The sequence below is a fragment of the Monodon monoceros genome, unplaced genomic scaffold (assembly GCF_005190385.1).
Source record: "Monodon monoceros isolate NGI ecotype Baffin Bay Population unplaced genomic scaffold, NGI_Narwhal_1 Super_Scaffold_7, whole genome shotgun sequence".
NCBI lineage: Eukaryota > Metazoa > Chordata > Mammalia > Artiodactyla > Monodontidae > Monodon > Monodon monoceros.
The window spans coordinates 38,756,776-38,782,429 of NW_021703784.1; the positions used below are offsets into that span (position 1 = coordinate 38,756,776).

Genomic DNA, 25,654 nt, shown 5'->3' on the forward strand with positions numbered 1-25,654 from the left:
GACTGTGTCTGGTGAGTAGCATCAAGGGGTGGGGGGGGGGTATAGGGGCAGAAAGAAATGCTGTTTCATGTTGTAACCTTTTAGCACTATTTGCCTATAATATTTTGACTAAAAGTATTACCCAAAGAAGTGTGATGAAGGCTATGATGAAAGCTCCCAAAGAGCACATGAGAGGGATGCCTGATAGCTCATGGAAAGTTTATGCCACACAAGTGGCACTTACCTCACCCCTGAAGGGAGGGAGTGAGACCATGAAGGGCCTTGTGGGTGAAGCTAGGGACTTAAGACTTCATTTAGACTTATTCCTCCAGTCAAAGGGAAACGAATGAAGAATTTAAACACGGAGCAATAGAGGCAGATTACTCTGAGTACACTATGGGAAAACGAATGAGAGGAATGCTAGACTGGAAACAGGGAGACATGGGGAGTTGTAGCAGCCCTTCAAGAAAGAAATGACAGCCTGAATTAAAGGAGTGGTAGTGGGAATAGAAACAAATGGACAGATTCCAGAGTTGATCAAATAGAACTGAGAAGAACTGGTACTCTGTAGGGTGTCGCAGAGGTATAGAAAAGGAAACAGTCAAGACTTACATCTGTGTTCTTTTCATTGAAAAAAGGCTGAAGGATAAGGAGGTGGAGGTGAGGGAATATATAGCGTTCCCTTTTAGATAGGCTATTTTTGCAGTCTCAAACACAACTCATTAAATTATAGGAATCAATGGTCAGAATTTCCCAATGCTCATTCTGAGTTAGGGAAAGCACCAATCAATTCCTGAACAGTTGTGCTTACCAAATAGTGCAAAATGAAGAAAAGCTTCCAAAGCCTAGTAATAAATAGAATCATTACTTTGTTATAATTTCCATAAGACATAAGGAGAAAGTAAAAAGGGGAATGATTCTTAAGAGTTATTCTGAATCTCTACCTTCTTGAACTATTTTAGCCCGAAACAAAGGTACAATATTTTACGGCTTTAAGACCAAAATAGCTAATATTAACATTACATTTCTAAGTACCTTTCTACTGACAAAGTTATTTTCCCCCTTAAGAAAGAATTTGCTTTGGGCTTCCCTGGTGGCACAGTGGTTGGGAGTCCACCTGCCAATGTGGGGGATGCAGGTTCGTGCCCCGGTCCGGGAGGATCCCGCATGCCGTGGAGCGGCTGGGCCTGTGGGCCATGACCGCTGGGCCTGCGCGTCCGGAGCCTGTGCTCCGCAATGGAAGAGGCCACGGCGGTGAGAGGCCCGCATACCGCAAAAAAAAAAAAAAGAATTTGCTTTGATAGATTTGATCAAGAGAATTATCTGGTTGAGTCTGAAATCTAGAAATAATTATAAAATGAAAATAGGGCTATTTACTAAGGATCGCAGGGAGGAATTTTTCTAGATAATTGAATCTAGGAAGAAGTACAGTGAAGAAATATACGTGTTACAACTGCTCTTAAAGCCAGGGTCTTAAGCACCATGATTATCCTGTGAAAGATATAGGAAAAGAGCAGTGAAGGTACTGAAGTGAAAGAGCAGCAAGGCAGAAGAGAAAAAACTGGGTTATATCCTAGAGAAACTGGTTTAGAAAGGAAGCAGAGGGAAGCAAAAGTGTCAGAATAATGGATAGCAAAGAATTTTTGTCTACTATCAATTGCTTTTCCTCATACATAAAGAAACTAGTTACCTAATGACATATTTCTTTAAGTCCACATTTTAAATAGTTTGTAGAAACCATTTTTTCCCCTTCATGAGTACTCACAGTCTAAGTTTCCTCAACAACAAAATATTTAGCATCCTGAAAAAACTGTAGAAAACTGGCAAATATTAAAAAATCATATGTTATCAAACCATCTGTTTACCTAGTATAGAAGTTCTGCCACTTGCTGGTGATTCTACCTCTTGTATGGCACTAAGTTCATGTTGGTTCAAGTCCAATCCACCTTTAACTTTTGCTACAGGTGGTTTTGAGGATTTCCCACCCAGTTCTTTGTCCTGATGCTCCCCTATCAAGTCAAAGACAAAGTTAGGCACAATACAAATCTGTTAACGAAACAAACTTCTTCAACCGGCAAGTTGCAGGAGGTTAAAATAAAGAATCATCATCAGGATAATCAGTACAATAAAATGCAATTATCTTACCACTTTGCTGGGCATTACTATCTTCTGAAAGGAGCTGATTATCATCACAGTTTCTCCTGCCTGCAGTACCAATGTTTTCCTGATTGTCTTTGGCTAGAACTTGGAGATGAACAAGGCATTCTCTGAGCTTCTTAGCTTCAAAATCATTTTCAACTGTGGGCTTACTTGTCTGAAAAAGTAGACAGACGAGGGTGGGGATGACACAAAATGAAGATCATGTGAAGAAGTCATTAGATTTATATCTCCCTTCTTCAGTTAGAACATCAACCACATGAACAGCTCCATCAACCACATTATTACAATTTTATCTATAGATAAAAAATGAGAAGTACTTCTAATATTGAAAGGGTAATAATTCCATTGAAAAGTACAACCAGTCACAGCCTCGGACCTTACAAACAGCCTCCACTGCACCTTTCAATAAGAGATTATACTTGAGTATCCCTCTCTGCTTTTCTTTTCCCATTCCTTTTCCTTAAAATGACCAGTAAATCCCCAGAACTCAAGTTCTCATGAACACAACTCAAGCTTCTCCTGAGCATCAAAGGATTGTAGAATTCTGTTTAGGCTAACTCATACATTTAGGAAGTGGCCTTTTAAAATAAAATGGACACATTCATATATAGGAGAATATACTGTCTCCCATATAGAGAAGCCATGAATAGTCATCTGAGTGACCACATCAGAGTCCTCTCAACAATTCAGGCACAAGCAGCCAGTCCGGCGGTCCATCAGCCTAAAACCGCACCACTTTTATAACAGATGTTAATATTGTCACTTATGGAAAAAGATGGTACTGATTTTGATTCTACACAAATGTCAACAAAGTGCTATACAGAAAGCACAAAGTCTGCCATTTGCCTAAGACAAATTCTGCTAACTAGTTATTTTACAATTTAATCATCATGTGGTAAGCTCAAAATCCTTCATAACAAAACTTCAAAAGGCAACCTACATTTTCCATGATGTTTGGTTGTATCAAACCAGTGGCTGAAATTAGCTGGGCTTCAAATAACTATCAACTTCATAAACGCCATGCAAGGTGGATCAATTTTTACCTTTTAATTTCCACGTTGTTTAAGGTAGAAAATTAAAGCACAGTTAAGGTCAAACCACTTATTCTCAGTAACTAAGAACTTATTTTGACCTAGGATTGAAACAAATATTTAGCTTGGCCGAGCTGGGTTATTGTCGATGTTTAATTCTTAGATATTCAAGATTAATACATACCTGACTGTCTTTAAAGAAATCCTTCAAGGTCTCCTGATGTTTCTGAATGTGCTGCTGCAATGCTGTTTGTCTCTGTACAAGCAATTCTTCTTGGGCTTTTTGGCCATAATGCAGAACTTCTTTTTGTAGCTCCATCTGCTTCTGAAGTCCCAAATTATCTTGCTGAGCTAAGAGAGGTTGTGAAAAACTCAAAAATCTATCTTGAAGTCTTGGGCTCATAGAAGCACTTGAAGGAGCTGCATGTTCATTCTTGGCTGAATACAGTTCACAAACGTTTTTAGATTTTACTTCAGCAAAAGGTAGTGGAATAAATGAATGCTCTCTTTCCTTGGGTAGAAACATAGAGGGAACAGGCTGCTCAGAAGAGTCCCCTTCAATCAGCTCTGCTTGCTTGTTTAAATGCAGTTCTTCCTGAGCTTTTTCATTAAAACGCAGCACTTCTCTCTGTAAGCCCGACTGTGCCGACACATGATCTTGCTGAGGCAGAAAAGCCTGGGATAAACTCAAAAGCCTATCCTGAGACCTTGGAACCTCAGGATGACTTGAGGAAACAGTATTGTCACTTCTGGTTGGAAGAGATTTTTGGATTCTTTCAGAGTCAGCAACAGGCAGTGCTATGTGGGATAAGGATGAAGAGGTGCTGGTCTGCTCAGGTGAGACCCTTTTCTCCAATTTACTTAGTCTCTGCAAAAGCAATTCTTCTCGGACTTCCTGTCTAGAATGAGTGGCTTTCCTCTGTATGTCTAACTGCTCTTGAAGTGCCTTCAAATCACCATGGAGAGGTTGGATAAAATGCTCAGATGACTTTTCCTCAAATTTATATTGTCTGGGCAAAACCAACTCTTTCTGGGTTTTCTCACTACATGGAAGGGGACCTGTCTGTGTATACACGTGTTCCTGTTGAAATGTAATCGGATAATCTTGTTGAGGTAAAACAGGCTGTGGTAAACCCAAAAGCCTATCAGGCAACCTTGGTATCTCAGAATGACGTGGGGAAACTATATTATCACCCTTAGTTGAACAAGGTTCTTGGATTCTATCAGCTTCACTAAGAGGTAATGGAGCAAAAGGACGCTGTACAACTAGGGGCAGGAAGGAAGAGGTGCCAACCTGCTCGGGAGATATTCTTCCCTTCCACTCACACTGTTTATGCAGAAGTAATTCTTGCTGAGCTTCCTGTCTAGACTGAATGATGGCTTCCCTCTGTGTAGCTAACTGTTCTTGAAGTGCCTTCAAATTATCTTGCTGAGGCTGGATAAGCTGTGATACCTTCAAAAGTCTATCCTGCAATTCTGGGATCTGAAAATGGCTTGAAGGAATTCTACTCTCTCTCTCTGCTGAAAGAGGTTCCCGGGTTGTAAGAGATTCAGCAGAAGGCAATGAAGGGAAAGAAAGCTGTTCTAACTGGGGTGTGAAGGAGGGGCCAGTTTGTTCAGAAGATACATTCCCTTGGGTCTTCTGGCTAAACTGAAGGGCCTCCTCTTCTGTGTCTAACCATTCTTGGTGTCCTTCCAAATTATCTTGTAGAGGTTGTATATGTCGAGAAAACGCCAGAAGTCTTTCTTGAAATCTTGGGATCTTCCAATGGCTTAAGGGAACTGTACTGTCACTCCTGAATGACATATAGTCCTGGAATTTTTCAGGTTCAGCTCCCTGAGACAGAGATAAAGAGGTGCCAGCCTGTTCAGAAGGAATTTTTTTTTCTAATTCACTTTGTTTGTGTACAAATTCCTGAGTTTCTTGTTTAGCACCAAGTATTACCCTCTGAATGTGCGACTGACCTTCGAGTGTTGTTAGATTTTCCCGCTGTGGCAGGCTATGCTGTGGAAAACTAAGAGGCTCATCCTGAAATGCTGGCATTACCAAATGACTTGAGGGAGTAACACTCTCCTTCTCAGAGAAATAAAAGTTCTGAATTCTTCTAGGCTCAGTTTTAGAAGAAGCTTGTGAAGCAACTGAACGTTGAGTGACCACTGGCAGGAATGAAGAACTCATCTGCACAGACTTAGAGTCTTCCAAATCCCTTTGTCTACGTAAAAGTAATTCTGCCTGGGCTTCATGTCTGGCCTGAAGAGCATCCCTCTGTGTAGTCAGCTGTTCTTGGAGCAACTTCAAACTATCATGCAAAGGGTGGAACTGCTGTAGGAAACTTGAAGACCCATCCTGAAATTTTGGGATTTCAGATTGGATTGAGAGAATTTCCTTCTCACTCTTAGATGAATACTGGTCCTGGATTTTTCCAGATTGAGTACCAGCAGAAGGTAGTGAAGTAAATGTATGCTGAGCTCCTTGAGATGGGACAGAAGGGGGCTCAGTCTGTTCACCCCATACTCTTCCATCCAATTCACTCTGTTTATGTACACATAATACTTCCTGGGCTTCCCGTCTAGCCTGAAAGCTGTCCCTCTGAATATTTAACTGTTCTTGGAGAAATTTAAAATTAAGCCTATCCTGAAGTTGTGGGACCCCAGGATGGCCTGAGGAAACTGTAGTCTCTTTCTTGGTTGGAGAAGATTCCTGGATTCTCCCTGACTCAGCTTTGGCAGAAGGCAGTGAAGCAAACGAATCCAGAGGTACCAATGGAAGGAATACAGAAAGGCCAGTTTGCCCTTCCAATTCTTTCTGTTTGCACAAAAGCAATTGTTCCTGAGCTTCCTGTCTTAACCGAAGAACTTCTTTCTGTAGGTCTAACTGTTTTTGGAGAGCCTTCAAATTACTTTGCTGGGCTATGATATTCTCTGAGAATGGCAAAGACTTATCCTGCGTTTGGCCAACTACAGAATGGCTTACAGAAACTACACTTTTGCTCCCAGTTGAAAAGCATTCCTGGATTTTTCCAGACTCAACTTTAGTAGGCAGAGAACTAAAAGAATGCTCAGCTACCAATGGTAGGAATGAAGAAGGTTCAATTAACTTAGACGATATACTTTCATTGTTCTCTAAGAACATTTGCTGGGAGTCTAAAGTTTGAAAAGTTGTTGCCCCAGATGTTTCAGCTCTTTCTCTAGCATCCTGTACTATCAGTGGCTTATCATGTGACAAAGCCCTTGAAAGTGTATGAGAGTCTTTAGGGACCAATTTATAGTCTCTCTGTTGTGTTTCAGTCTGTAAGAGTTGCTTTGGCTGTTCCTGTGATTCCAAAGCTTGCTCGGCTAAAACATCTGAAGTAACTAATGCTTTGGTTGTTTCTACCTGTCTTTGTGGAAAGCGATGTTGTCTTGGAACCTGAAAATCTTGCTCTAATTTGGAGATCTGTACGGGTTGCATAGGTTGTTTGTTAGGACTCAACTTGGGTCTCTGACCTTGGTCCTCATGTTCTGATATAACAGCGGGTCTTTCAGATTTCTGTGGTGGTACTGATGTAACAGAACCAGGTATCAATGGTGCAGCTGACATGGATAGGTACTTTCCTTTTAACATAGTCTGATAGTCGAGTAATCGTTTCCTGGCTGTTTCAACAGACTGTTTGTGAAGCCTACCCAAAACAAACAAGCATTATTCTTTTTGATTAAAAAAAATGCCCCACATTCTTAAGTGTTTATACATTAAATTCAATCTAGGGGTGGCCATAATCAAGGCAGAAATGGAACAATGTTATTAACATTGCTCTTTGAGAAATCTACATGCCATAGTTCTAAAGGGAATCCTGATAAGACCTTTATGTAAACCAGATAATAAATCCTGAAAATGTAGCCACACACTATCACATATAAATTGTACCCTCGATAATACCTGTTTTGCTGTAATAGCTGTTGTTGATAGTTATAAATCATCTGTCTGTGATTATCTTCATCAGAACTTATGGTGCATGATGCTGGTGCAGTGCCAACCTAATAAAAGACCAAGATACTAACTAAAAGGCAAATCCAGAAATAAGTACTAAAGTACTTTACATAAACTGATGTTCTATAATTGTAAACTTCCATATAGCTTTATTTTTCATAAAAAAGACTGGCATTTCCATTGTTAAGAAATGAAGTAATCTACCACTCTCCTTTAGTGTCAAGCCCAAGAGCTCAACATACACATTACATACAAGTCATGGTCACATATATTAGCACCCTCTAGAAACTGAAAGATGGAAGTCATTAGGTTTGTATAAAGTTATTTTTACATATACATTATTTTTTTAAAAAATTATCAAATACAAATTAGAAATGCACTTTACTTTTCTGAATGCTAAGATTGCCCACACTTCTTTATCCCCCAACAATCTATATAGGGATTAGATTTCCTGCATCGTACCCCAGTCTGTTGAGTTTTTTTTCTTTTTTCTTCTTCCAGCTGAGCTCTGAAGCAATCAGTTTCTAACGTTAATTTCTGTCGTTCAATTTGTTCAAGTAATTCCAACTGTTTTTGCTTTTGTTCTTCTATTTCCATTATCTAAATAACAAAAATACTATTGATTTATTAACAACAAACTCATGCCAAAGAAAAGTTTATATGCATTACAATGAAAAGAAACAGGTCTCATCACCAAGAGCACCAATTATCCAAGAAGAAAGTGGTGATGTTTTACCTGTTATTGCCACTGCCAGAGGGAGGACGGATGCAAGAGACAGGAAAAGGGGAAAGGAGGAAAAGGAAGAGAAGTAAAAATAAACATATTAACTATTTCTATTTCCTGGGAGCACAGGGAAACCTTGATCACCACTGAAGCATCACCTCCAGAGAAGCAGCAAATTCTGTGTTCACATCTTTAATTTTACCTTGTTCTCAGTAAGAATAATGCCTAAGAAATTAAATATCGAGAATGCTCACAACACTTTGATTTCATACTCATAAAAGGGTGCAGTTATCTACAAGCTAAATAAAAGTACAGTGAGCAACATTCAGTCCTTACTGTCAGGCATTAAAGAGATGGAAAACAATGGCAGAGTGATGACAAATAAACTCAAAATTATACCAACACATACACTAAATCCAAGAACTAAAAACATGTGTCAAAGTAACTGTAAGATTCCTGAGGACAGGGACTGGTCTGTCTGGTTGCCTGTTAAATCCAACACCTAGTAGTCCTTGAAACATATATAAGAAACATAGACTGAATAAATAGAAAAGGGAATGTATGTGAAGTTTTATTAAGAGAAATACGTCTACTAGAGATAATGAAGAATGATCTTGTTTTCAAAATTAAAAATGTCTCAATATGATATTACCTATTCTTAATCAGCCAGTAGTGGCTATAGCTTAGTTCCTATCTTCATCTTCCTTTCCTTCACTCATAGGAGCCACGGAATTTAAACCATTTACAGTTTTGTAGTAACTCTAGAACTGCACTATCAATATAGTAGTCACTAGCTACATGTGACTATTAAAATTTACATCAACCCAAAACAAATAAAATTTAAAATTCAGTTTCTCAGTTGCACTACTCATACTTCAAGTATTCAACAGCCCATGTAGGTAGCAGCTACCATACTGAACATAGATATGGAACATTTCCATTACTGTAGAAAATCTATTGGACAATACTGCTTTAGAATATTGATTAGAAAGCATTTATCTGAGACTTTTGAAATACTGGCTCATAGAATTGTCATCCCTCAGCTGCATTTTTATAAAAACTATGACTATAAACTGACTGGCTTAGTAACTATTAGCCTCTTTCGAGGTAATCTGTGTTAAGAAAATCTTTCATTAAAGTAGAAGGGACAAATATTACAGTTACGGAAGTGGAATTTAAAATTTTTCTTTGAAATACAGTTTTTCAAAAAAACTTTTGGGATTACAAAGCCCAGATCAATGTTTAATATTATGACAGGGACTCATTTATTCAACAAATATTTATTGAGTACCTACTATGTATAAAGCATTGTACAAGAAACTATGTAGGATAAATTGACTTTTTAAAAAAGACATTCTCGGACTTCCCTGGTGGTCCAGTGGCTAAGACTCCATGCTTCCACTACAGGCGGCACGGGTCGATCCCTGGTCAGGGAAGTTCCACATGCCCATGCTGAGGCAAAAAAAAAAAAAAAAAAAAAAAAGACAGTCTCCGCCTTTAAAATACTGATAAATTTTATAGGGAAGATAAGATACATACCAGAGTATAAAATACAAAGCAGAATGCAATAAGGGTCAAATGAGTAGTACAAGTAAAGATGAAGTACCTTCTATCAAATGAATGTGTAAGACAAGGCAGAAGAAATGGTATCAAAAGTAGCCAGATGTTAAGACAAATTTCACCAGTCAAATAAAACTATAGTACATAGGGGAAGAAAGAAACCTTTAAAAATAAAAATTTCAGGGACTTCCCTGGTGGTCCAGTGGTTAAGACTCCGCACTCCCAATGCAGGGGGCCTGAGTTCGATCCCTGGTTAGGGAACTAAGATCCCACTTACCTCAACAAAGCCTGAACACTGCAACTACTGAGCCTGCGCACTCTAGGACCTGCTCACCACAACTAGAGAAGCCCATGCGCCGCAACAAGGACCCAGTGCAGCCAAAATAAAAAAATAAAAATAAAATAAAAATTTCAAATTACCTGTTTCCGCCTTGCTGCCATTCTAATTCTGGCTGCTTCTTCCTGAGGATGAAGTAGAACTGAACTCTGAGCTACTGCTGTGATAGGCTGAGTCTCTTTCATTTCTAAGAGAATCCCCAAAGCAATAATTAGTTTCAATAATTTAGAATTTGATACCACTGTAATGTCTTTTGTTCATTACATGTAATTTTATTAGGAAAAAGATGTGAAGAATCAAGCAAGTTTAATTTGAGAATATGATAAAAGAAATACCTTGTTCCTTTTCAGCGTCTGTATTGAATGAAAGTGGTTTATCTTCACTAGTAAGTGGTCCAGAGTCAACTGTTAGCGTGTCACTTTCAACATCTGTAATAGATACATCATCATGAACATATTTTCACTGTCAAACTTAAATCTGACAAATGTAACAAAAATCTACATTCAGATTAACATTGGTCCACCTGAATGTCTTATTTAGTTAAGATCCAGCCACCTTCCAGAGACCACATATTTTATCCAATAAATTCTAGCCTAATACAAAAAGACCTAAGACTAAAATTATAAACAAAAAAGAAAAAACGAAGAACTGACTTAAAAGGTAGGCTGACAGAGTTTCAAACACAATGGGAAAGCATAAAAAGAGCAGAGTGAGCAAGGCACCAACGTGTAAAAAGAGAAGAAATTTAAGTGTATCTTTGACATACTGAGGTATTAGGATTTTTATTATTTATGAATCCAGAGCAGAGAAGGAAGTTAAAGCAGTATACTTTGATCACATCAGGGTAGCCAGAAACTGAACGGAGCATTCAGTCACCTCATTCGTTCAGCACCTACTTATGTGCTGTATGCACATTTACCATGGTCAACAAGAAAAGGCCTCAAAGGAGGTAGGTGGGGGACAGAACATTATACAATTATCCTAGAAAAAATTGTAAAATTAGAAACGGTGCTAAGTACTATATAAGAAAAAAGGGGGGTTACACAATAGAGTATTTCAGAGGAATCTGAATTAGACTAGGAACTCAGATGAGATTTCTCTTAGGAAATGGCATTTAAGTGGACAGTTGAAAGGTAAGGAGGAATCAAGCAGGTAAAGATTGTGGGGATGTACAGGAGACCTTTCCAGACAGATCAGCAGGTATTAAGACCCTGTGAGGAGTGAAAAACTTGGCTCAGACAAGGGGAAGAATGAAGCCAGATGAGGCTTGAGAAAGCCTACTCACACAGGGCCTTTTCCAAAATAACTTGGCTATGGATTAAAGATGAAAGTGTTCCTTTGTATTAAATGCCAACACCATGCTCTCTCTCCTTCTTCTCACTCCCTTTTACTGCCTTTGCTGCTTGCCCCTTCTCTAGCCATCTTCTAAATGACACAGTCCCTTCAGATGGTCTTATAAGCCCTTTTCTCACTGAATTCTTTCCCCTAAAGAATTCTTCCATGCCCAAGTGCTTGAATATCATACGTATATCTGACTTCCAAACTTACCTCTCTTTGCTTTAGGCTAGTCAATTAATTCAACAAATATTAACTGAGCACCTTTTATGTATAAGGCACTAGTCTAGGCTCTGGGGATACAGCAATGAACAAAATCAAGCCCTATATTCCAGGACTGGAGGGTGAGGAAGGTGGAGAGGGGTAGGTGTCAAGGCAAGAAGCAAATAAGCAAGAAAGTAAATTTATGGTCCAACAGATGATAAGAGCTATGGAGTAGAGGTGATAGGGAGTGAAGATTATGGGGGTGGGGGAAGGCATAGAAGTTTGTTGTTTTACATAGAGTGGTTTGAGAAGGCGTTATTGAGAAAGCAGTATCTGAGCAAATATCTGAAGGCAGTGAGACACTGAACCATAAAAATATCCAAGAGCATTCCTCCCTCCCCCAACCAAGACCAGCACTTGCAAAGACCATATGATTCGTATCTGCTGTGTTGGAAAAATAGCCAGGAAGCCAGTGTCTATGGTGCAGTGATGGGGGAGAAAATGAAGTCAGAGAGAGAAGTAGTGGGGAGGGGTATGTGCGCAGATCGTGTAAAGCTTTGATGCCACTATAAGCAAAATGGTTTTCCTGAGGGAAATGGGTAGTTGTTGGAGGGCTTCTCCCAGAGGAATGATAAGTTGATGTGTTTTAACAGGATGTCTCTGGAAACAGATTATTGCAGGAAGGTGCAAAAGCTGTGGACAGAAGACCAGTTAGGAGGCCACCAGTTAATACAGGCAAGAATCTACACTAGAGAATGAACATCACTTAAACTAGGATAGTAGGTGGTGAGTAACAGTTGGACTCTGGATATATTTTCAGGGTAGGACCGACAGGATTTGATGATGGTTTGGATGTAGGATATAGAAAAGCACAACCAGAATGGCAAGGTTTTTGGCTTGAGCAAGAGAATTTTTTGCCACTTACTGAAATATGTAAGATGATATATATATATATAATTCTACTACACTTAAAGTGCTCTGGAAGGAGATTCACTAAGGTTTCTAACATTTATTGCCTTTAAGTGGCAGCACTATGGGCTTTAAAATATTTTCTTCCTTTTGACCTCTATTCTTCGGTTTTTCAGAAATGAGCATATTTTTGAACAACTTAGAAAGGGTTTATGTGCTATAAAATGAGATGACTGGAGAGAACTACCTTGTTTCTGCCCAGAGGATAATGGTCTGTCTTCACTCACAGCTGCTCCTGATTCAGCTGTCAGGGCTTTACTTTCAGTTTCACTAACAGTTGTAATCATTTCGCTTTCATCCTCAGACATGGATTTAATTGTCCAGAGAGACTTTTGGTTTCGGATCTTATTTAATAATTTTTTAAAAAGAATTTTTGAAGGAATCTGGTGGGTCTTCATTGCCAAGGGAACTAAAAGAAAAGAAAAAAAATTTATTCAGCATCTGTTACAAACCAGGTAAATTATTCTATCTTTATACTTAGTTACTATAACAACCACTGGTTAAAACAAAACTTTATTTTCCTCAATATTTAAAATTTAACACAATTTTATAACCAGGAATAATTATTTCAACTTAAATTTAAATAAGGACACCAAAATTCAACTATAGTTCACCCTTGAACAACATGCACTTGAACCGCACAGGTCCACTTATTTGAGGAGTTTTTTCAATAAATACATACTACAGGACTGCATGATCCAGGGTTGGTTGAATCTGCAGATGTGGAACATTGGATACAGAGGGCCGACTCTAAGTTATATGTAGAGTTTTCGACTGCATGGAGGGTCGGCGCCCCTAACCCCTTGCTGTTCATGGGTCAACTGTATTTTTCAACAGTAGGCAGCAACATAAATTTCAAGCATAAAAATGTATGAGGAAGATGTTTATTCTGCTTGCTAAATGAGGACAGAATGCATATCTCTTAATCTGTAAGACTAGCATTCAAAATATGTGCTGTAAGGTTCCCAAGAAAATAAAAGATTCTACAGAGGCCAGAAATGAAGTTTCAAGAGGAATTCACGGCAATTGAGCCCTAAACCCATCTTCTGAAGTTTATGCCAAACCACAGGAAGCTTACACTTTGTTTGGACAGCAGTGTGGGCACAGGAGACAGGCATAAAGCTTAGAGCCCTCACCCAAGGAGTCTAAGGGGAGACCCACATAAAATTGGAACCCCAAGGACTACCTATCCACAGTATAGGGTGAAGATGAAACGAAAGCCAGAGTGGTTTTGAACAAAGGTGATACTCATAGGTATGGGGAGAAAAGAAGTCAAAAGGAAGAGGACTTGGTCTCTAAGAAGACGTGGAGTAAGAGACACCTTTATCTTTTTAGAGGTACCTCTCATGTCTCTGGCTTGGATTACTGCAGACTGTGATATCATCACTAACGTGAGGAAGGCAGGAAGACAAGGTTTCAGTAGGCAAGAGAAGATGATAAATTTATTGTCAGACACCAAGTTCTAAGTACCTGTGCAACAGCCAAGCGAAAAAGTTCAGAATGGTGGAGATAGAGATGAAGTTTAGAAGAGAGACCAAAGTTTGTGCTGATCATCATTATACATGAAGTGCCTAGCAGTAATTAATATGGTAGGATTTCTGGTGATTTGATCAAAGTCTTAAGAAAAACAAATGCTGACCTTTCAAATGAATTCAAAATTGATCATCTAACTTAAATAACCTAGAAATCTTTAGACTATATGTACATATAAATAAAATAACATTCCTCCTATGTATATGAAAAGGATCTTTAGTGATGGAAATCTGAAGTTTCCTCGTCCCATCACTCCCATGAGTATTAGTTACTGTTTGCACTTAGAACAGACCAGACTTTCCTAAGTGTTGGCAAATGATTAGCATTTTTTTCCTATGAAATACTGCAATATTCAGCTCAGAAGTTTTTACCGTCTGCTTCACTAGAATGTACTGTTTCAGCTTCTGTCACTGGAATGTTTTCAGTCTCCCCTGAAATTTCTTGTTCCATTGAAAGGTCCAGTTCTTCATCTTGGATCTGATCAGTCACAGTGGGCAGAGGCTCTGGTTCAAGATGCAAAATCAGGTTTCCTTTCACCTCTCAATAAAGAAAAACAGAGACATGTTTCCATTCCAAAATGACTAAGAACTTGAGCATAAAATTTTAAAGACCATCATAGTTTAAAGTCTAAAATATGAGAGCCTCTTTCAAACTGAGAACTCATTTCAAAATAAAAACTGCTTCAAGACAAATGTATTTTCCCACCAAAACGTTTCAAAGCATTGTTGAAAGTTTACTGAAAATATCTTACTCCTGTCTGCATTGTACATGTCCTCAAAGGCAAATTCTAGCTCTCTCTGCCAATCATCTTTCATTTCACTGCGTTTGTATGGAAGTTCAACTAGTTGTGGTGGCATCCGTGCTACCATCTGTCTCCTGCGTGCCAGGTCCTCTTGTTGTAGCTGTTTGAGTTCTTTCATTAGTTTCTCCTGATTCTTCAACAATAAAGAGAATTAATTAACAACTGAGTAACACACTTTGGACAGTGGATAGTAACGTGAATAGTGAGGGAAAAGTGGAGAAATCATGAAGACAGGGACTTTAGTACCCTCCCCTCCTCTACCATTTATTCAAACACAAAGACACTAATTAAGAGTCGGCCCTCCATACCCGCGGTTCCTCTACATCCCAGATTCAACCAACCATGGACCATGCAATAGCACAGTATTTACTATGGAAAAATATGTGGGTATAAGTGGACCCATACAAGGCCAGGGTCAACCGTATGATGTTAGTAAGTACTATGAGAAGACGGCTCTGGTTAGGCCACAGGGCTTCAAAGTATCTGCCAGGCACAGGTCTTCTTCCTCAGGACAGTTATGAAGCTACATTCTAACTAAGCTGCCACCGCTCCTGCAGTGTACTTTGTTTCAGCTCTCCACACAGCCAGCAGCAGCGGCCAGTCTCAGGTGAGCACCAAGACCCAGCCAGGGTTACTGTGGCTTAACAGATATTTCTTGTTACTCCACACTCTTATGAGTCCTCAAGATTAAAGGGGATTTGTACGTATCTCTTTTAAGTTTAAAGAGTCTGGCAAATATGAAAATATAAGCACAATGTTTTAGTGAAGTCATCTAACTTAATTTTGGTGGTGGAGGATAAGGAGGGGGGGATAAGGGAAAACCTCTCACCCCCGGGATGAGGATTTAGCCAGATATAAGTGGGTGAAGGAGGAGGAGTACAAGTAAGAAATAACAACTCCAGCACGGAATTATGCAGATGAAGGCATGGGCAGTCAGGGAGAGTACAATGTTCATTATAGTTAGGGTATGGAGGGCAGGGATGGTTAAGGACAAAAGATAAAGTTGGAGAGGCACGTAGAGGCCAAACACACTATAGCAGGAAGATCCCAGGGCACAGTAGGGTCTGCAGCAAAAAGGTTCAAACAGGGGAAAGGAAATGCTCTGTATGTATTGCAGACAATTCTTGTGTAAGAGATACAGTCTAGAAAAAGGTAGAGAGCCTGTATAACAACGTTTTTGTTAAGTGATTACACACTACTTATTTGTAAATATTTTGTCATTTGGAGATGAGTTTTTTTTGCCCGACCTTGAAAAGAATCAAATTATGAACAAATTCATTTTTTATATTAAGATTCAAACCATATCATTAAATTAACTTCAAAGTTATTTGAATAAGCATACTATTTCTGGCTCACTGAAAGTGTGGCATAGTACTCTACTTGAATTATTTATAGCAACTACTATGACCACTGACACTGTGAGCTTATGAAATTCTAGGCACAATTCTAAGGGCTTTACTAAACTCGTTTAACCCTCATAAAACACATGATGAAACAGAACTCGGAGAGGTTAGGTAACATGCCTGTGATCAAACAGCTAAGCAGTGAAGAAGGGAGGAAAATCCAGGAAGACTGACCACGGAGTCCACTTTCTTAACCACTAAACACTTCTGATTTATGGAAGAATGTGCTCTGTTTACCAACTGCTTTATTCATGTTTTTTTTTTCCTATAGGTTTAAATCTTAGATGAAAATTATGGGTTATAATTCAGACATTCAGTTATTTTACATTCAGTAAGTAAATGAACGTCTGAATTACTACCCATAATTTTCATCTTTTAGTTTTTATGAACTAGGGGTAAGTTATGATAATCATAACTTACCCTTAGTTTATAAGAACTAAAAATTTAAGGGAGAAGGTCATAATTCAGTTCAAACCATACAAAATAATTTTAAGGCATTTAATTCCCATAGAAGTACTTAAAAACTCATTCTTCAGATGAATGTTTAAAACATCTAAATGCATTAGTCAAATTCAGACTTCTAAAAAGATGAATCATTTTTATGCTTTTTCAAGAATAAACACTGAACAATAAGCAAGACAGATGTAAAGCTGTGACTACAAAGCCAGTTTGCACAATACGTATTTTACAGCTCTGCAACAAAGTCAAAGCTCCTTGACAGCAAGGATCATGACTCTACCTTTGAATCAATATTCTGCAAAGCCAACAAGTGCTTTGCTCAATAGATATTTAATGAATCGAATCTTAAAATTTGCAGAGCACAAATGCAATTCAAATAATTAAATTAGAAAAGTGATTAATTTCTTCTTGGGCTATTTTTAGACTGATTAAAATACTAAACTTTTAATACATTCATCAGTAAAAATTTTAGAAGAGAAATGAGAACAGCTTCACCCAACGCGAATTTGAAACAGGAGGTAAAAGCAAGTTGGGCAGCTTGAAATGACACGAATCAGAGAGAATATTTTCCCATTCTTCACAACTCTGTCCTCTGAGCCTGTTCACTATCAGTTAAGTTTTACAGTACCATCGCCAAGGCCATCAGTAGTGGTCACAGCCAGAATTTAATTCTTACTTGAGCCAAATGGATCTTTTTCATTGCTTGGAAACCCCGTGCATGTGCCTTCTCACACTGCTCCATTCTCTCTTCTGCTGCTTGTTTCTGTAGTTCTTCCAATCTTTTAGCCTCTTCTTTAGCAGCCAAATGAGGATCTGGCTAGCAGTCAATCAGTAACATTTTAGATAATTAAATAAAGTGTGAAACAAAGTGATAACTAAAGAACAAAACAACCTTAAAATCATGTTTTTCTACTTATATCGAATTAAATGATAACAAGTTATAGTTTTAAATGCCTACAATTATCAACAGCATGTACCTATGAAAAAAGTCAAATTGTTAGTGTAAAGTTTTACAAGTTGTTCATTCTAAAGCAGAGTAAACTATACTCATCCAAATATATTCTTCCACCATTTTTTAAAGAAATTCTATTAAAACAACAGTGTTGAAAGGTAAACACCTGCAAAGCTAGTAGTTAAGAAACCACAAACACTGAAGGTCATGTAAGCCATTTGGGGAAGCACTAAGATTTGTCTTTGGTTTTTAGCCAAAATGTACAGCTTGGCTTCAGCCTCAGGAAAGCCAAATCACCAAAACACCTACTTTAATATAATTTCTGGCTTCCTAGAACTTGTGCATAATCAATGATTATGTGGTTGCACAGTGAGCCATCATCTCATTGATGTAACAATAATATCAAACGTGGGAGGAGACACAACATGTATTACACATAAACATTCACTTTGTAAAAAATCTTATATATTTTATATGTTGACAATTAGTCAAGTGAAACAATAATGACCATGAAAGCTGTTAACTATATATCTAAAATTATTTATAACTCTCAAACAGTGAGATAAATAGGTAAAGAGACAGTTAACGTATTCAGAAAGGGTAGGAACTTCCCTGGTGGTCCAGTGGTTAAGACTCCACATTTCCACTGCAGGGGGTGTGAGTGGAAACTAGGATCCCCACATGCCGCTTGGTGCGGCCAAAAAAAAAAGAGTGCACTGGCCAAACAAGTGTATGAAAAATACCTTTGGAGCTAATAAATATTTACGCAAATCTAAATAAACACAGGTCAGATTGCATTAACGCATAACATTAAATAAAATAATCTTTAGGAGCAACATTTCATTTCATTTAGGCCATGAGGTTTTCAAAAAAAAGTTATTTGGGAATTCTTCACATCATGTGGGGGTGAATTAAAAGCAGAATGTCAATTTTGGTAAACCAAAATTTAAAGGGAAGGAAAAACTTCAAAACATACAATGTGTATAATAAACATGTTCAGTGCAGATATAATGAGGTACATAAAGAATATCAAGTAAATAAAGGGTTACAGAAAAATTAGGTACCCCAAACAAGTTTTAATCTGACTGCCCAATGTCAAAACAAGATTTTACAAGGATGTTTTAGAAAGACAATCCCTTAAAAATTTGTGTCAATACAATTAAAACTTTAAACAAAAATCTGGTTGAAATAATAGATTCCATTTTTAGCAGTTGAACTCAAAAGATATGTGAAATTTGCAAAAACCGTGAATCCCAAGCAAAAAATTCTTTCTAGAAAACATGTTTCTGAAAATCTTTCCCGTGAACTGTAATCTGCAGTGCACAAAACAACAAGTGATTACTAAATATGCAACTTCTGCATCTTCTACGTCAGACTTATCTTAAGTATGACGGTAAATTGAATTTAAGTGTTTCTGCTTGTCTGCTGACATTTCTGGGCCTCACAACAAATAATACAATGGATCTGATTGGAAAAATATTTCTAGGATGAAAAATCCATTTTAACAAGTGCTGTGTTAACTGTTGCTGACAAAGGAACAAACAGGATGAGGAGCACGAGCAATTCAGAAATTTCAAGCATACGAAGTTTTGTTTAACTGTGTGCATAGAATGTAAATGTAGCATAAAACAAAATTTAGAGAATAACTGGCTCTATGTAGGAATACAGCAGGTCAAATTCATCACTCTTCTTCAAAGACAAATTTTATAACATACAAGAAATTTTAGAACCACTTTATCAAGATATTCAAACAAAAAATGATAGCAACTCTTACATGCTAAAAGGCTGACTGAACAAAAAGGAACTAGCTTATTTAGAGAAAGCAGCTGAAGGAATAACTAAAATGTATGCCAAGAGTGCAAGTATTTTTTATATAATACCCGCTGTAAAAATCCTATTATTCTACTCCAAGAAAAATTCTAAATTATTGTGCATGTGAAATAAGCTTAGATGCAGATGAAAATGCAGAGATTTGTTATGTGGAAAACCAAGTACACTGCTCCACTGTCCCATTTTAAACCCAAGGTTTAAGGACAGATTTTTCCTAAGTGATGGTGTGAGGAAGCAAATAAAAGAAAATACCAGAATACTTCAGCTTGTGTGACTGTTTTTATAAAACTGCATTATAACTACTGATATAATCTTCAAGTCCAGAAATTGAAGAGAAGGTACACCTTTTAGTTACTGTAAAACAGGAAAGTTTAATAACCTACTGTGATACCATCAGCGGCACCCTATATTAGAGCTAGAAGAAAAATGTCTTTCTTCATCAATCTTAGTATTAAACATCTATTTAATACTGTAAAAACATATGTAAAAACAATGTTTTAGTGAAGTGGACAAACATACAGGACAAAAGCAAGTTAGCAATAGATGGAAGTTATTATTTCTGTATTATAAAATACTGACCTTGTAATAATATTTTAAACAAGTTTCAAGATTTTCTCTTATTTCCTAGAAGTTAATTCTATGATGCACAGAAAGACAGACAAGATGAAAAGGCAGAGGGCTATGTACCACATGAAGGAACAAGATAAAACCCCAGAAAAACAACTAAATGAAGTGGAGATACGCAACCTTCCAGAAAAACAACTCAGTATAATGATAGTGAAGATGATCCAGGACCTTGGAAAAAGAATGTAGGCAAAGATCAAGAAGATGCAAGAAACATTTAACAAAGAAGAATTAAAGGACAAACAAACAGAGATGAACAATGCAATAATGAAAAGAAAAATACACTAGAAGGAAAAAATAGCAGAATAACTGAGGCAGAAGAACAGATAAGTGACCTGGAAGACAGAATGGTGGAATTCACTGCTGTGGAACAGAAAAAAGAATGAAAAGAAATGGAGACAGCCTAAGGGACCTCTGGGACAACATTAAACGCAACAACATTCGCATTACAGGGGTCCCTGAAGGAGAAGAGAGAGAGAGACAGGACCCAAGAAAATATTTGAAGAGTTTTTTTTCAAAAACGTCCATAACATGGGAAAGGAAATAGCCACCCAAGTCCAGGAAGTGCAGAGAGTCCCATACAGGATAAACCCAAGGAGAAACACACCAAGACACACAGTAATCAAATTGGCAAAAATTAAAGACAAAGAAAAATTACTGAAAGCAACATGTGAAAAATAACATACAAGCGAACTCCCATAAGGTTAACAGCTGATTTTTCAGCAGAAACTCTACAAACCAGAAGGGAGTGGCATGACATATTTAAAGTGATGAAAGGGAAGAACCTACAACCAAGATTACTCTACCCAGCAAGGATCTCATTCAGATTTGATGAAGAAATCAAAAGCATTACAGACAAGCAAAACGTAAGAGAATTCAGCACCACCAAACTAGCTCTAAAACAAATGCTAAAGGAACTTCTCTACGTGGGAAACACAAGAGAAGAAAAGGACCTACAAAAATAAACCAACTAAGAAAATGGTCATAGGAACATACATATCGATAATTACCTTAAATGTGAATGGATTAAATGCTCCAACCAAAAGACACAGGCTTGCTGAATGGATACAAAAACCAGACTCATATATATGTTGTCTACAAGAGACCCACTTCAAACCTAGAGACACATATAGACTGAAAGTGAGGGGATGGAAAAAGATATTCCATGCAAATGGAAATCAAAAGAAAGCTGGAGTAGCAATACACATATCAGATAAAATAGACTTTAAAATAGAGAATGTTATAAGAGAAAAGGAAGGACACTACATAATGATAAAGAGATCAATCTAAGAAGAAGATATAACAACTATAAATATATATGCACCCAACATAGGAGCACCTCAATACATAAGGCAACTGCTAACAGCTATAAAAGAGGAAATTGACAGTAACACAATAATAGTGGGGGACTTTAACACCTCAATTACACCAATGGACAGATCCTCCAAAATGAAAATAAATAAGGAAACAGAAGCTTTAAATGACACAATAGACCAGATAGATTTAATTGATATATATAGGACATTCCATCTAAAAACAGCAGACTACACTTTCTTCTCATGTGCGCATGGAACATCCTCCAGGATAGATCACATCTTGGGTCACAAATCAAGCCTCAGTATATTTAAGAAAATTACAATCTTATCAAGCATCTTTTCTGACTACAATGCTATGAGATTAGAAATCAATTACAGTGAAAAAAACTTAAAAAACACAAACACATGGAGGCTAAACAATACGTTACTAAATAAGCAAGAGATCACTGAAGAAATCAAAGAGGAAATCAAAAAATACCTAGAGACAAATAACAATGGAAACACGACGATCCAAAACCTATGGGATGCAGCAAAAGCAGTTCTAAGAGGGAAGTTTATAGCAATACAATCCTGCCTCAAGAAACAACAAACATCTCAAATAAACAATCTAACCTTACACCTAAAGTAACTAGAGAATGAGGAACAAACAAAACCCAAAGTCAGTAGAAGGAATGAAATCATAAAGATGAGAGCAGAAATAAATGAAAAAGAAACAAAGAAAACAATAGCAGAGATCAATAAAACTAAAATCTGGTTCTTTGAGAGGATAAACAAATTTGATAAACCATTAGCCAGACTCATTAAGAAAAAGGGGGACAGGACTCAAATCAATAAAATGAGAAATGAAAAAGGAGAAGTTACAACAGACACCGCAGAAATGCAAAGCATCGTAAGAGACTACTACAAGCAACTCTATGCCAATATAATGGACAACCAGGAAGAAATGGACAAACTCTTGGAAAGGTATAAACTTCCAACACTGAACCAGGAAGAAATAAGAAATATGAACAGACCAATCACAAGTAATGAAATTGAAGCTGTGATTAAAAATCTTCCAACAAACAAAAGTCCAGGACCACATGGCTTCACAGGTGAATTCTACCAAACATTTAGAGAATAGAGAACAGCTAACACCCATCTTTCTCAAACTCTTCCAAAAACTTGCAGAGGAAGGGACACTCCCAAACTCATTCTATGAGGCCACCATCACCCTGATACCAAAACTGGACAAAGATACTACAAGAAAAGAAAATTACAGACCAATATCACTCATGAATATAGACGCAAAAACCCTCAACAAAATACTAGCAAACAGAATCCAACAACACATTAAAAGGATCATACACCATGATTAAGTGGGATTTATCCCAGGGATGCAAGGATTCTTCAATATATGCAAATTAATCAATGTGATATACCATATTAACAAATTGAAGGATGAAAACCATATGATCATCTCAACAGATGCAGAAAAAGCATTTGACAAAATTCAACACCCATTTATGATAAAAACTCTCCAGAAAGTGGGCATAGAGGGAACCTACCTCAACATAATAAAGGCCATATACGACAAACCCCACAAACATCATTCTCAATGGTGAAAAACTGAAAGCATTTCCTCTAAGATCAGGAACAAGACAAGGATGTCCACTCTTGACACTATTATTCAACATAGTTTTGGAAGTCCTAGCCACGGCAATCAGAGAAGAAAAAGAAATAAAAGGAATACAAATTGGAAAAGAAGTAAAACTGTCACTGTTTGCAGATGACAGGACACTATACACAGAGAATCCTAAAGATGCCACCAGAAAACTACTAGAGCTAATCAATGAATTTGGTAAAGTTGCAGGATACAAAATTAATGCACAGAAATCTTTTGCATTCCTATATACTAATGATGAAAAATCTGAAAGAGAAATTAAGGAAACACTCCCATTTACCACTGCAACAAAATGAAAAAAATACCTAGGAATAAACCTACCTAGGGAGACAAAAGACCTGCATGCAGAAAACTGTAAGACACTGAAGAAAGAAATTAAAGATGATACAAACAGATGGAGAGACATACCATGTTCCTGGATTGGAAGAATCAATATTGCGAAAATGACTATACTACCCAAAGCAATCTACAGATTCAATGCAATCCCTATCAAATTACCAATGGCATTTTTTACAGAACTAGAACAAAAAATCTTAAAATTTGTATGGAGACACAAAAGATCCCAAATAGCCAAAGTGGTCTTGATGAAAAAAAACAGAGCTGGAGGAATCAGACTCCCTGACTCAGACTATACTATAAAGCTACCGTAATGAAGACAATATGGTACTGGCACAAAAACAGAGATATAGATCAATGGAACAGGATACAAAGCCCAGAGATAAACTCATGCCAACTATGGTCAACTAATCTATGACAAAGGAGGCAAGGATATACAATGGAGAAAAGACAGTCTCTTCAGTAAGTTGTGCTGGGAAAACTGGACAACTACATGTAAAAGAATGAAATTAGAATACTCCCTAACACCATATGCAAAAATAAGCTGAAAATGGATGAGAGACCTAAATGTAAGACTGGACACTATAAAACTCTTAGAGGAAAACATAGGAAGAACACTCTTTGACATAAATCACAGCAAGATCTTTTCTGATACACCTCCTAGAATAATGGAAATAAAAAGAAAAATAAAGAAATAGGCCCTAATGAAACTTATAAGCTTTTGCACAGCAAAGGAAACTACAAAGAAGAAGAAAAAATAACCCTCAGAGTGGGAGATAATATTTGCAAATGAATCAATGGACAAAGGATTAATCTCCAAAATATATAAACAGCTCATGCAGCTCAATATTAAAAAAACAAACAACCCAATCCAAAAATGTGCAGAAGACCTAAATAGGCATTTTTCCAAAGACATACAGATGGCCAAGAAGCAGATGAAAAGCTGCTCAACATCACTATTAGAGAAATGCAAATCAAAACTACAATGAGGTATTACCTCACACCAGTTAGAATGGCCATCATCAGAAAATCTACAAACAACAAATGTTGGAGAGGGCGTGGAGAAAAAGGAACCCTCTTGCACTGTTGGTGGGAATGTAAATTGATACAGCCACTATGGAGAACAGTATGGAGGTTCCTTAAAAAACTAAAAATAGAATTACCATATGACCCAGCAATCCCACTACTGGGCATATACCCAGAAAAAAAACGTAATTCAAAAAGACACATGCACCCCAATGTTCACTGCAGCACTATTTACAATAGCCAGATCATGGAAGCAACCTAAATGCCCATCAGCAGACGAACGGATAAAGAAGATGTGGTACATATATACAATGGAATATTACTCAGCCATAAAAAGGAACGAAACTGGGTCATCTGTAGAGACGTGGATGGATCTAGAGACTGTCATACAAAGTGAAGTAAGTCAGAAAGAGAAAAACAAATATCGTATATTAATGCATATATGTGGAGCCTAGAAAAATGGTACAGATGAACCGGTTTGCAGGTCAGAAATTGAGACACAGATGTAGAGAACAAACGTATGGACACCACAGGGGTAAAGTGGCGGGCGGGTGGGGGTGGTGGGATGAACTGGGAGATTGGGATTGACATATATATGCTAATACGTATAAAATGGATAACTAATAAGAACCTGCTGTATAAAAACATAAATAAAATTCAAGAATTAAAAAAAAGAGAGAAGTTAATTCTATGATAATACTCATCTCATATCTTGAGTGAATACTGACCTGCTATTACAGAATTTGTTGAATTCTAACCTCCACATGAATGCTATACTATGAAAGTTTATTTTCCTAGTAGACAGATATATCTAATACGAAAAAAGTGAAAACCCACTGTTACAAAGAAATAGCAATTATAATAAGGAGTGATAATCATTTGTCACTCTGAAGACTGACAATAATTTTTAAACCACAACATTTCATACAGACAAGGGTATGATAAAATGGCCATTTTCATATGTTGCTGATGCTATTTAAAAGGCGATTTAATGATCTGTATTATTATATGTTATCAAATGTTATATAGTTTGGAACCTATAATTTCTCTCTAGGAATCTATTCTAAACATACAGTCAGAGCTGTAGACAAAATGTGCAAGATGATTATGTTTGCATTTATGAAGCAAAAACAAAACACACAATAGAATGGTTAAATAAATTCTATAATGAAATATTAAGTAGCTATTAAAAATCATGTTTTGAAAAGTATGTATATATGTTTATACATAAACACTATAACAAATCCATTAATGTATTAACTGCATTACTTTTTGGTGATGGAATCATGGGTGTTTTTCCTAGTTTGTGCCTATGTGTATAGTTTCAAATTTTCACAGATTATGTATTATTTTTATGTCAAAAAAAGTTTTATGGTAAAAAATATATTTTAAAATATAACTGTTTAAGTAGCCAACTCTCTTCTTTCATGTTAAATCAGCATACATA

At 37.1% G+C, this 25,654-nt stretch overlaps 1 protein-coding gene across 6 annotated transcripts in view; it reads right to left on the reverse strand.

Annotated features, from left to right (window-relative positions):
- Positions 1–25,654, reverse strand: part of CEP295 (centrosomal protein 295) — a 48,370-nt gene that overhangs the window by 12,637 nt on the left and 10,079 nt on the right. For all 6 annotated transcript variants that reach the window (XR_003791580.1, XR_003791581.1, XM_029209639.1 and 3 more), the window contains 11 exons: positions 17,140–17,280; positions 14,551–14,734; positions 14,171–14,338; positions 12,454–12,675; positions 10,094–10,186; positions 9,842–9,945; positions 7,600–7,737; positions 7,087–7,184; positions 3,355–6,829; positions 2,125–2,293; positions 1,845–1,988 (listed from right to left, as the gene is read on the reverse strand). Coding sequence is in view for 4 of the 6 variants with exons in the window: in XM_029209639.1 (XP_029065472.1) it covers positions 1,845–1,988; positions 2,125–2,293; positions 3,355–6,829; positions 7,087–7,184; positions 7,600–7,737; positions 9,842–9,945; positions 10,094–10,186; positions 12,454–12,675; positions 14,171–14,338; positions 14,551–14,734; positions 17,140–17,280 (4,936 nt within the window). In the remaining 2 variants the exon portion in view is untranslated. The remainder of the gene's footprint in view (positions 1–1,844; positions 1,989–2,124; positions 2,294–3,354; positions 6,830–7,086; positions 7,185–7,599; positions 7,738–9,841; positions 9,946–10,093; positions 10,187–12,453; positions 12,676–14,170; positions 14,339–14,550; positions 14,735–17,139; positions 17,281–25,654) is intronic.